A 12,943-nucleotide genomic window follows, 5' to 3' on the forward strand; every position below is an offset into this window, starting at 1 on the left:
CCTGTCAATGAGGTGTCTGCACAACGGTGATTCGGTATTAAAAATATTATTTAATATTATCTAGTCATAAACTTATTGTTATATTTATTCTTTTAAAAAGTTAAATAATATTAAATGAAATAAAATTATATTTTAGTAGATCACCAACCAAGGCACATAAACTTATAAATAAATTATAAATAAAAAATAAATAATATTAAATAAAATAAAATTACATTTTAAAAAGTCACTTGCCAAAACACATAATGTTATAAATAAATTGCAAATAAAAAAGAAGGTAAATAAATTGTAAATAAAAAAGAAGGTAAGGGGTTAAATAAAATTTGACATCACAAAAGATAAAAATAAGTGGTAACTGTTGCAAGGTAGCTGGACCCATTTTACCGTCAGTTTCTTATTAGCTGTTATCAAGTATTTATTTAGATGGACACGGCATTTTATTTTTTATTTTTTTATTTTTTTAAAAAAGAAACTATATCACGAAACTTCCTTGTAGGTTCCAAGGAAGCATTTAGGAGCAATCTACGTTACAGACTCTAGGGATTTGTCCCGGCTATGCTTTTAAAATAGGTTATTTATCCAGATACACCCCTGTATTTCAAATTTCCGCATGTATACCTTTTATTTTGTGCAAGTACTAAATTACCCTAATTAAAAATCTTATTTCCCAAAAGCATTCACGATATAGTGCCCTCAATGTTTCTATTTGTTTCTTCTGTTTTGAGTTCAAAGACCAGAACCCAGTTACAAAAATAGAGGAGCGTGTTCGTTCTTCTTCCAATTGATTATTGTCTCTTCTTCAGAGATACAAAGCTCTCTCTTTCCGCCCGAAGAACATTCTTAACTAGCAATCCTTGATTTGGCCAGGAAAGACTGCACTGCTTTGGCCTAGGAAGCGAAGGGAATGAGCTCGGCTGCTTCTCCTCCACACTGATTTTTCTCCGTGCCCATTCCGCATGCGCTTCGCGTGCCATTGGCGCTTTGCTCTCCTCTTATTCTTCACCGTCCCCTAAACCCAACGCCTTACTCTCTTCTCCCAACTCTCCATTGCCACAACCGCTGCAAAAGCACAAGGCACACATGACTCACAAATTGGGCTTTTCTGCGAAAAAGAAGTCCAAATCCGATAAAAAAATAAACAGGATAAGAAATAAAACCCTAAGGTCGTCAATTGTTATTTACTTTATTTTCCCCCTTCATTTATATAAATAAAATATGAATTTTTAAACATAATAATCAGGATATGTACTATATATATAATGTGTTTTCAATATAATAATAAGAATGATGATTTTTAACAATTGATTTATATAAATTTTTTAGTGGTGATTGTGGAACATTTTTGTTGCGGCATCCTAGCCCATGGACTCGATGTCAATTCATATTACCAATAAGATCATATCACATAATTTCGAAAAGTTTTGGCTGTCAAATTATTTGGGCATAGGTCATGAAAAAAACTTTATAATGTCATTTTTTAGACTATGAAATGTAATAGTTATGATGAGGATGTTGTTGATATTTGATGTCATTAAAGATAACTTGACATCATTAATATATTTTATTTCTTTGTTAATTATATTAATGATAGATAAGATAGTTTGTACAATCTATGTGATATAACAAGATTGCCATATATGCACAGGGAATACGCTGTAAGAAAATACACGACTGCACTCGGGTATGTGCACAGATACACGACTGCAGTCGTGTATTGACAAATAAACATGACAAGCTCTCTGTGAGAAAATACACGACTGCAGTCGGGTATTTGCACAGATACACGACTGCAATCACGTATTTACAAATAAACATGACGCTTTCTATAAGAAAATACGACTGCAGTCGGGTATTTGCATAAATACACAACTGCAGTCGGGTATTTAAAAATAAACATGACCAGTTCTATAACAGTCAAAATACACGATTATACTCGGGTATGTGGACACAGAATAAAAAATCACTTAAAACATTCGTTATATTGATGACATATCAAACTTCAAATAAATGAAATTAATTGTAGTCTGGTTGCCTATCAAACAACATAAATTCAATACTTATTCGAATCGTAAATAAGTCATAATACAGTAGAAGTTGTTTAACAATTATCATAATTTTTTTTTGCATCTTCAACCCAATCTTCTCTGATATCACCAAGCCTAAAACAACATACGTTGCAGAACGGGGCACCATGATCCCTCTTGCCTCTGTACCATTAAATCTATAATGGTCGTTTTGCTCAATCCATTCATCACAAAACATAATAGGCACACGTATTGAAGTTATTTTCTGTAATAATACAACAGTTGATTATATAACAAATACAAAAACAAAATCAAACAAGGCATATAACAAAGTGTGGACTTGTCTACCTATTTACACGACTGACGTCATGTAATTGCTAGTTTACACGACAATAGTTGTGTAACTTGCTAAAATACACAACTATAGTTCTATAAACAGTCAGATGATATATTTAGTAAAAAAAAAATGTAATCTTTGTACTAACAGAATGCTAGGTGTCATAACAGCTACTATATCTTTCAAACTTGCATGATTGTTGTCGTGTAATTTCATACATACATGACAGAAGTCGTGTAAATTATAAAAATACATGACTCAGTAAATAATCAGAGAACATATTTCTTCTTAAAAAATGTTGGGATCTCATAACAATTGGAACATTTACGTATATACACAATTATAGTATGTAAGTTCATATGTACACGCTAATAGTCGTGTAACTTATTAACACACACGACTATAGTCCAATAATAGTAAAAGGATATATATATATATAGTGAAAAAAAAATATTTTTTGAACCAATAGAATGATAAGGTGTCATAATAATTGGAATTTTTTACACATTTTCACGACTACAGTCGTGTAAATACATACATACACGACTATTGTCGTGTATGTCGAGTGCAGAAAAAAATTTTGACAACAACTTCAGGTTTTAACGAATGTAGTTATAAAATCCATCAAATAACAGTCATATGATGCAAATGTAATGAAAACATGAGTTTTTTTAGTGTTTATCACAAACTAAACAAAACCCTAAAAATAATATAATGTCAACAAATTGAATAGATAACACAAAAAAAAAAAAATTCAAATACCTTATTCATGGGATGAATAATATACTAAACTGCAAACAAAAATCTCAGTACATTAACTGTTTGTAAGGGATTTTGAGTGTGGCGTGAATTTTTATTGTGTGGAGTTAAAAAGAGTGAGGAGTAAAGAGTGTTAGAGATAAGTTGTGTATGTTTTATATTCTTCTTTAGGAATATTTTAGACAATATACCACATAAAAAATATATTTAAATAATTTTTAAATATGAGATATATTTAACTAAATATTCTAAAGACATCTTTAATTAAAAACCCCTACAGACTCTGTTAGTAACAGCCTATGAGTTGACAGGAGAATGTATGGGTGCGTGGCCGTGGACTACGGATGGAAGGGGATATTATATATGGAACCTGCCATTTCGGTTTTCTTCCGGTGACAAAATGCTCTCCTCCCGGCTGTGCTAGGTTCATCCTCTTCGGCAGTATAAGCAAATTGCTTCCGATCCGATGCAACCATACTGTCATCATCAACCTTGGATTCACAGATATATCTCTCATATTTCTTAGTCATATCTACCCACGAACAACCCATCATTTGTAATTTCAGTTAAACAATTTCGCCACTACAGTAACTAATTCGTCTCCACCACGTCCCATTCGCTGGTATCTTCATACTTCTAGATGTTTTCTTTGCTGGTTATGGTTTCCCCAATATTCTTCATAGCCATCCTGCTGATCTTTGTACTACTCCGACCAATTTTCACCGATATTTCACCGAAGTTGACATTATCTTTAACACCAACCTAATTAAAATACAATTAATTCTGTTAATTTCTCCAGCCACGTATCCTTTTGCTACTTTTCACATCCGGTTGCACATTAACCATTAAAGCCGGTTTCCCTATGCTTTGGTGATTTTTTCCCCTTATTTTTCTGACCGTCCATCTTTCTCTCTCCACATCCAACGATTGAGATTACAGGTCTGTTACTAACAGAGTCGGTAACGTAAATCGGTCCCTTAATATAATATATTCTCTACAGCCATATTAAATTATTTTCACATTCCAAATTTTCTCATCTGGTCAAATCTCTCATCTACTGAACTGCCATGGCTTCTTCTTCTTCTTCTCCACCTCGAAACGACAAGAAGATGTACGATGTTTTTCTAAGTTTCAGAGGAGAGGACACCCGTGACAACTTTACCAGCCATCTTTATTCAGCTCTGTGTCAAAATAATGTTGAAACTTTCATTGACAATGATCTTAAGAGAGGAGATGAAATTCCGGAGTCTCTTCTTGGTACAATTGAAGCATCGACCATCTCAATTATCATTTTCTCGGAAAAATATGCTTCTTCAAAATGGTGTCTCGATGAACTTTTAAAGATCCTCGAATGCAAGAGAAATTATGGACAGATTGTGATACCAGTTTTCTATCGGGTCGATCCATCACATGTGAGAAAGCAAATTGGGAGTTTTGGGGATTCATTTTTTATGCTTGAAGAACGATTTCCATACAAGATGCGGAATTGGAGGAGTGCTTTGACCGAAGCAGCCGATCTCTCTGGCTTTGATTCTTGTGTAATTAGGTGACAACGGTCTTCTATCTAATTCGTACTAGCATAAGTAGTAAATGACATTGTAAGAATGAGTTTAACTTATCAATAATTTATTAATTAAATCATTTTTATGAAGTCTAGGTTATTATCTTGCATATTTAATTAAAATTCTAATTATTTTATTTGATGAAATTGTTCTTCACATAAATTAGCTATTTTATATTGCAACTTAAAACACGTGATTCTCTGCCTCGGTTTCATATATTTGAACTTAGTTGCTGTTATTTTTTCACTAGGCCTGAATCTAGACTTGTTGCGGAAATCGCCAATGAAGTTTTGGAGAGGCTAGATGATACTTTTCAAAGTGAAAGCAAAGACTTGATTGGAGTTGAATGGCGCATTAAAGAAATTGAATCATTATTACGCACTGGTTCTGCGGGTGTTTACAAATTGGGGATTTGGGGCATCGGTGGTATAGGCAAGACAACAATCGCTGGTGCTGTTTTTAATAAAATCTCTAGACATTTTGAAGGTTCTTACTTTGCTTGTAATGTTAGAGCAGCAGAAGAAACTGGCAGATTAGATGACTTGCGAAAGGAACTTCTGTCTAAGTTATTGAATGATAGAAATGTCAAGAACTTTCAAAATATCAGTGTCAATTTTCAAAGCAAAAGACTTGCTCGCAAGAAGGTTCTTATTGTTTTTGATGATGTGAATGATCCAAGACAAATAGAATTATTAATTGGACGGCTTGATCGGTTTGCTTCAGGGAGTCAAGTAATAATAACAACAAGAGATAAACAAGTTCTCACAAATTGTGAGGTTGATCATATATATCAGGTGAAGGAATTAGTACATGCTGATGCTCATAAGCTTTTTACTCAATGTGCTTTTAGAGGAGACCATCTTGATGCTGGTTATACAGAGCTCGCACACAAGGTATTAAAATATGCACGAGGAGTTCCCTTGGTTCTTAAAGTTTTGGGACGCTCTCTATGCGGAAGGAGCAAAGAGGAATGGGAAAGTGCAATGAGAAAACTGGAAATAGTTCCTCACATGGAAATCCAGGAGGTGTTAAAAATAAGTTATGATAGCTTGGATGACTCTCAGAAGACAATGCATGACTTGCTACGAGAAATTGTTAGGAAAGAATCTATCGATGATCCAGGAAAGCGCAGTCGATTATGGCATGATGAGGATATTTATGAAGTTTTGAAGAAAAATACGGTGAGCAGCAATAGGTTTTTAATTGTATCTTGTTTATTTTACATTTATATCAGTAGTTTGTCTGAATTTTTCTTTTTGACTAAGTATAGACTTAATAATGCTTAAAATTAATGGAAGAATAAAATTAAAAAATTAGTAAAATAAAATAGATAGATCCATTGTTTGCCTGCTCAGTTTGTAACATGTCCCTGTTGGGCTAAGTTCAAAATCCCCAAGCAAACTAGCGTTTGTGGACAGAGGAGAAAAAAAATTTAACCCACCTTGATCTTTTTTTTTTTTGGGGGGGGGGGGGGGGGGAGATTGCCTTTTCTTTTCAACTCAAGCTATGCCCCTACCCTTAATTTCCACTGAAAAAAAAATTGCTATACCTTTTCAACTCGAGCTCTGCACTGACCCTTAATTAAAATGAAATATTTCATGGAAATGTTGTAAATTAATTTTAGAATTTACCTATTAAGCATTTTGATGAATTTTCTATTTTATAATTTCCTAAAAAACCTATCCCAATGGTTTATTATAAAGTAATAGCAATATTTCTATTTGGGTTTGACCACTTAAAAGTAATTGTTTATTTGTTTGCTTTGATTATTTACCAACTTATGATCTCCTCTTTGATTGTTAGGGGACTGAAGCAATCAAGGACATCTCTTTGAATATGTCTGATAATGAGAAAGAAATTTTTGCGCGTACTTTCTCAACGATGGGACACTTAAAAGCCTATGAAAGTAGAGAGATCAAAGATGTGATGTCTGATTTAGAGGTTGTGCCATTTCCTGAAGTATATGCAAAGAATCTTGTTTCACTTAAAATGTGGGACGGCAAGGTTAAAGAACGTTGGGATGATGTTCAGGTATATATTTACTTGAAATTCTTTCAGTAATAAACTGTAAATACAATTGATGCTGTAATTAATATACGTGCTGGTCTCTGTTTATTGAGATTCTGCTGTTATACAGCCGTTTAAGTTTGGTGAGACTCACTTATCTATTCAATATCTAAATAAACTTGAAGTCCTTGATCTAGACCTCTGCGAAAGCCTGACGAGTCTTCCAACTAGCATTCATTTGAAATATCTCAAGATACTTAGACTTTTGGGTTGCTGAATGCATAGTTGATACTCATAACATCAATTGACAACAAGGTGCAATGCATTGTTTATTGCAAAACATGGTTCAAGAAATTATTTCTGTTCCCCTTTTTTATCTTTCTGGTTATTTGTGGACATTTGTTTCATCTTTTGTACTCTTTGTATTTCTTTTTTAATAAACCAATTCTCTGCTCAAAAAAAGAGGTCAGGAGATAATTCACTGTGAATCTGAAAGAGAACTGGGTAATTATAGTGGGCTGTGGTTTCATGAAGATGAATCAAGTGTTGGAAAAAAATATGGCACAAGTCTAATTCCTTTTTTTCTTTTTTTTTCCTTGTAAGATGTTCAATAAGAAATCTACCATGCAAATTACGAGAATACAGTCCAGCTTGGTGGAAGGTGATGGGTAATTGAAGATGAGTAGGATGTTCTAGTAGTGAATTCTGCAAATTCTTTCCCAGATCAAGAAGGAGATGAAGGGCACTATAGAACACCCAAAAAGGGGAAAGTGAGATTCCGAAACTAGGAAGCTTAGTCAAAGAAATAGGGAATGAATTATCAAATCTTTTGTGCTCTTTAGTTGACTCATTATTTGCTTTTGTTTTGTAAAGGAATTCATTCAAGTGATGGCATACTCTTAGATTTGTTCAAATTATGAAACATATATGTTGATTTTGGAGTCTTTGCGAATACATCTTTTCTTAGAATGCCTAAGTTTTATATGCCTGTGTGTATATATGATCTCCAAATTGCTTCATCCTCAAGTCCTAAAATATCTTTCTGATGAATTGTCAATGACTTTTTGCAGAAGATGCATGTGGAGTGTGATAGACTGGACTCCCATGCTAGAGCTTACTGGAATCACACAGATTTGAAACAGCTGCGCCTCAAATTAGCAGAAGTGCGCTACCTCCTTCAGGATGCTGTACGATGTGGAGCTGACCAAAATTTGAATATTGACACTTGGTTTAAGGATCTGAGAGGTCTTACATATGATGTTGATGAGTTAATTGATGACTGGGAGCAATCTGAAATATCCAAATCTATGTTTGACCGAGAGATAAGGAGAATTCATCAGCAGTTGGTTAGGGTCTTGAATTTGTTCCATAAACTTGCCCCTGGGGATTATGAAGAAAGCAGTGCTGTTTCTGAGTTGAGTTCTAGAAGGTCTGATGACTACGCTGTTTCTGAAAATGACCTGGCTGTTTCTGAAAGAGATCTTGTGCATTTTATTAATAAAGTAGATTATGAGTTGCTATGTGATGTGAACATGGTACGGATTCTACCCATATCTGGTATGAGTGGAACTGGGAGGACTGTTCTTGCTCAAAGAGTTTACAGCAACAAAAAGGTGAAATCCCATTTTCCGTTTAGGTTTTGGTTTTCTGTTAGTAAGAATCTTGATCTTTCAACAGTTCTGAATGCAATAGCAGTCCAATTTAGTGAAATTCGTAGTGCCGAAAATATGGCGGATTTATCTGAGAGATTACTGGTTGTGCTGGATGATGTGTGTGGCATAGATGATGAGGAATTGCACAACTTCAGATTATTAATTTCAAACATGCGTGACTCGGGTTCTTGCTTTTTGGTAACTACTCACTCTCATCGTGTGGCCACTATGATGAGTTCAGTTTCGGAAGGGCAGTTGATAAGTTTGCTCAAGTTGGATTCTGAAGGTCATTTCAAAAGTGAATTAGCACCATCAGTAGGAGCAGCTCAGAGTCCAGTGCTTGAACATGGGGAGAATCTTAGACTAATGACACCAGAATCTTTGGTGATGACTGAACCACAAAGACATTCAACCTCTGGATGTAAAGCTGTAATCAATTCTGATTTATCTGGATGCTCTGTGGTGCTAAGTGAATCTGTGCCTGCCTCAGATACAGATTCAATGTCATTTTTGTTTGAGGATCCTGCATCAAGACTGGAGAATTTGAAAGAAGATCAGATGAAATATAGTCCTCAGCCAGATAAGCAAGCTATACCTAAAGGTAAAGATCAGACGAATCCTATATTGAATATATGTGTTAAACAACTAGTTGAGCCTATACCAGTCATCAAATTAGGCACAGGTAATGTAACTGCAGTGAATTACACCAAGAGAAATGTGCGGAAGATTTTCAGATATGTGAATGATGTTACAGCCTCGAAGATTGGTGTTTATGGTGTTGGTGGGATTGGCAAGACTGCTGCACTGAAAGCCTTGATCAGTTACCCTGAAGTCAAAGTCATGTTTCATGTGATTATTTGGGTGACTGTCTCAAGATATTGGAACACGAGAAAGATTCAAAAGCAAGTTTTAAGACAGTTATCATTGCATCGCCAAGATCGTGAAACAGATGCCCAAGTTGCAGAAAAATTATGGCAAGTTCTAAATGGGGAGAAGTTTTTATTGCTTCTGGATGATGTTTGGGAGCAGATCGATTTAGAGGCAGTGGGCATTCCTGTCCCCGGGTCAGAAAATGGAAGCAAGATATTTATGGCATCTAGAGAACTGGATGTTTGTCGCAATATGGATGTGAATATGGTAGTCAAATTGGAAACTCTATCTATGAAGGATGCTTGGGAACTGTTTTGTAAAGAGGTGGGTGGAATCATTCAATCGCCAGATATTCACCTCTATGCTCGAGCTATAGTTAAGGGCTGCTGTGGAGTGCCACTACTTACCATTGTTACTGCAAAGGCTTTAGCTGGGGAAAGGAATGTTTCTGTGTGGAAGCATGCATCGAGGAAATTTTCACTGCCTATTACCATTGAAGAATGTTGTACTGAAGATTTAATTGAACTTTTGAAATTCAGCTTTGACCAACTGAAAGATCATGACGTAAAGAGTTGTTTCCTTCACTGCAGCTTGTTCCCAGAAGATCGAGAGGTGTCTATTATTGAATTTATTGACTATTGTATTCAAGAAGGTATTATTGTTGGGACACTGGCTAATGCACATAAAAGGGGACATCAGATAGTTGATGTTCTAGTGGATGCTTCTCTATTGCTAATCAATGAGGTTCATAATTCCATCAGAATGCCAGGTTTAATGAAAGATTTGGCATTTGGGATCTTATCATCATCAGCAGGAGATCGTTGTTTTTTGTCAACAGCAGAAGGTTTTCAATTTCTGTCAAGAGCATACTCGAGATCAGCGGAACTGCCAAATGCAGGAACTAGTTCGCTAAGAAGCCCTGAAAGAAGCAGATTGTTTATTCCAGAAGCTTATCAGTTCTTATTGGGAGCTCGTGCAGGTCTAACAGAACCACCGTCAGAAGAGGAGTGGACACATGCAAAGATGATATTTTTTATGGATAGTGATCTACAGACACTGCCTGGGAGACCAAGTTGTCCAAACCTTTTGACTTTGTTCCTACAAAGAAATTGTCGACTGAGAGTGATACCCCCTTCTTTTTTCGAATTAATGACTTCCCTCAAAGTGCTGAACCTATCCAAGACCAGAATCAAGTCCTTACCTGCAACACTTGTTAATCTTAAATGCCTCCAAATTCTCATTCTACGTGATTGTGACTTTCTATTTGTACTCCCTCCAGAGGTTGGATCTCTTGAATGTCTTGAAGTTCTTGATCTTAGAGGCACTGAAATTAAAATGTTACCTAAAGAAATAGGTAAATTGACATCCTTGAGATATTTGACTGTGTTCTTTTTTGGATCTATGTACAAGAGTGAGTACATTAAACTGCCACCCGTTTTGATTTCAAGTGACATTCTCTCAAGGCTCCAAGCATTGGAAACCTTGAGTATTGATGTGCACCCAGGGGATAAAAGGTGGGACAAGGATGTGAAAAATGTCATAACTGAGGTCAGTGGATTGACGAAGTTGAGTTCTCTCAGTTTTCATTTTCCAGAAATAGAGTGTGTTGCGGAGTTCCTAAAAGGAAGTGCATGGAACAACCAACAGTTAACTGAATTTAAATTTGTGGTTGGCCACGATGTCAAGAGCATTGTTTCTTGGGTTACAGACTACGTGCAGTGTGATTATAATCAACATGATAGATGCTTGCGATTTGTGAATGGTAAGAACGTACCTCCTGAAGTTATTCAAATATTAATTCATAGTACTGCTTTCTATGTAGATCATCACCTAAGCATTGTCAGTCTTTCTGACTTTGGTGTTGGTTATATGAGTGGGTTGAAGTTTTGCATAATAAGTGAATGCCTCAAGATTAAAACAGTTGTTGACACCAAGGAACATACTACAGCTGTATTTCCAAGCCTCGAGAACTTAACTCTCAATCATTTGTGGGATTTGACGTGTATTTGGCAGGGTATTTTGCCGGAAGGAAGTTTTGCAGAGCTAAGAATTTTGTCGATCCATGCATGTCGACACTTGGAATATGTCTTTACAAGCTCAATGATTCAATTTCTTGCTAAATTAGAAGAATTGACAGTTGAATATTGCCTGGCGGTTAAAAGTATCATTCTTGACGGTGAGATTACTTATTCCAGTTGCATCATGTTGCCCAGTCTGAAGAAGTTAAGACTTCATCATCTGCCTGAATTAGCTAACATTTGGAGGAATGATTGGCCCTCATTAGAATATATCAGCTTTTACGGTTGTCCCAAGCTGAAGAAAATGGGCATGGATTCCAAGTTGAAAGAAACATTAATATGGATTAAAGCCGAGAAAAAGTGGTGGGCTGAATTGGAGTGGGAAGATACGCAATTGCCCATTGATCTTGGAGATCGACTGAGCATTTTTTCTGAAGATGATGAGGATCAAGAACCTCCATTGTGTACATAAGTTTTACACCATTATATCGATATACTTAGAATGATTGAAATTGTATAATCAATGTAATAATTTGTGTAAATATATGATGTCAATGTCCTGAAACAAAGTCACTAACATTGAAATTTGTTGGAAGATATTCTATGTACAAGTTGTGAATTCTTTTTTGAAAAATTATCATTACACCATTTTTATTTTGTTTTATGTTCATCTAATCATTATAAAATTTTAATATGTATTTTGTACTATTTTTCTTTTTACATTTGTATTAACTAGACATTTTTACATTAACATTATTAAATAATTTTAATAAAATAATAATTTTATCCCAAATAAATTAAAAGATTATTTTATTTTATAAAAATTTAAAAAGATAAAAAATTTATAATGATAAAAAATTTCTAAATTTAATAAAAATAAATTCTAAAATTAAAATTTTTATTTTTAATAAAAATTATTTTAATATAAAATTATCATTATAAAAATAATTTTGGGACTTCATAAAAATCCCCTAATTTATTAAAATTTTAGGATTTATTCTTTTAAGAAATAAATTCAGTTATTTTAATAAAATTTTACAAAATTATAATTTTTTAATAAATAAATTCATTTATTTTTATTAAAATTTTGTAAAATTATAATTTTTAATAAAAATAATTATTAAAATTTTGTAAAATCTAAACTTAGTAAAAATCAGTTAAGCACCTCTATTTGAGATTTATTTTTAATTAAATTTAGGGATATTTTTATGATCATAATTTTTAATTTTAAAAGCTTTTATAAGATAAAATAGTCTTTTAATTTATTTGGGGGTAAAATTATTATTTTATTAAAATTATTTAATAATGTTAATGTAAAAGTGGTTAGTTGATATAAATATGAAAAAAAAAAGTGGTGTAAAATACATATTAAAATTTTGTAGTGATTGAATGAATATAAAGTAAAATAAAAATGGTGTAACGATAATTTCTCTTCTTTTTTTTTGTAATAACTGTTCTGTTCAATTCCAAAGCTTAATTATCTCTTCTTTTTTTTGTAATAACTGTTCTGTTCAATTCCAAAGCTTGAAAATTTTGGTTGTGACATGTTGAGAATGCCCATTCCAAAAATTCAGTCGCAATCGCACTCATCTGAAATTTGTTCAGTTCTCTCCAGGATTTCAAAAGAACGCGAAGGTAGGAGAAACCATTATGTGAATTCATTATTATTGATAAACCTTCATGGCCAACAGCATCTAAAGATAAAAGTGAAAAG

At 33.9% G+C, this 12,943-nt stretch overlaps 1 protein-coding gene across 2 annotated transcripts; it reads left to right on the forward strand.

The window, feature by feature from the left end:
- Nucleotides 1–3,407: 3,407 nt before the first annotated feature.
- On the forward strand, nucleotides 3,408–11,824 carry LOC18048213. 2 transcript variants are annotated; one of them, XM_006442770.2, is made up of 4 exons: nucleotides 3,408–4,666; nucleotides 4,933–5,863; nucleotides 6,486–6,713; nucleotides 7,760–11,824. In XM_006442770.2, exons 1-4 carry the CDS (start codon nucleotides 4,188–4,190, stop codon nucleotides 11,699–11,701), a joined length of 5,580 nt encoding a protein of 1,859 aa, XP_006442833.1. In that variant the 5' UTR covers nucleotides 3,408–4,187; the 3' UTR covers nucleotides 11,702–11,824. The 2 variants fall into 2 exon arrangements, with proteins under 2 accessions (XP_006442833.1, XP_024043713.1); XM_024187945.1 differs by lacking the exon at nucleotides 3,408–4,666 and adding an exon at nucleotides 4,668–4,718.
- Nucleotides 11,825–12,943: the final 1,119 nt, after the last annotated feature.

The sequence above is a fragment of the Citrus clementina genome, unplaced genomic scaffold (genome assembly GCF_000493195.1).
Source record: "Citrus clementina cultivar Clemenules unplaced genomic scaffold, Citrus_clementina_v1.0 scaffold_3, whole genome shotgun sequence".
Taxonomy (NCBI): domain Eukaryota; kingdom Viridiplantae; phylum Streptophyta; class Magnoliopsida; order Sapindales; family Rutaceae; genus Citrus; species Citrus x clementina.

Coding starts and splice junctions, on each gene's coding strand:
- LOC18048213 (XM_006442770.2), top strand. CDS start 4,188: ATGGCTTCTTCTTCTTCTTCTCCACCTCGAAACGACAAGAAGATGTAC. Junction 4,667..4,932: donor TTTGATTCTTGTGTAATTAG/GTGACAACGGTC, acceptor TTTTTTCACTAG/GCCTGAATCTAGACTTGTTG. Junction 5,864..6,485: donor AAGTTTTGAAGAAAAATACG/GTGAGCAGCAAT, acceptor TTTGATTGTTAG/GGGACTGAAGCAATCAAGGA.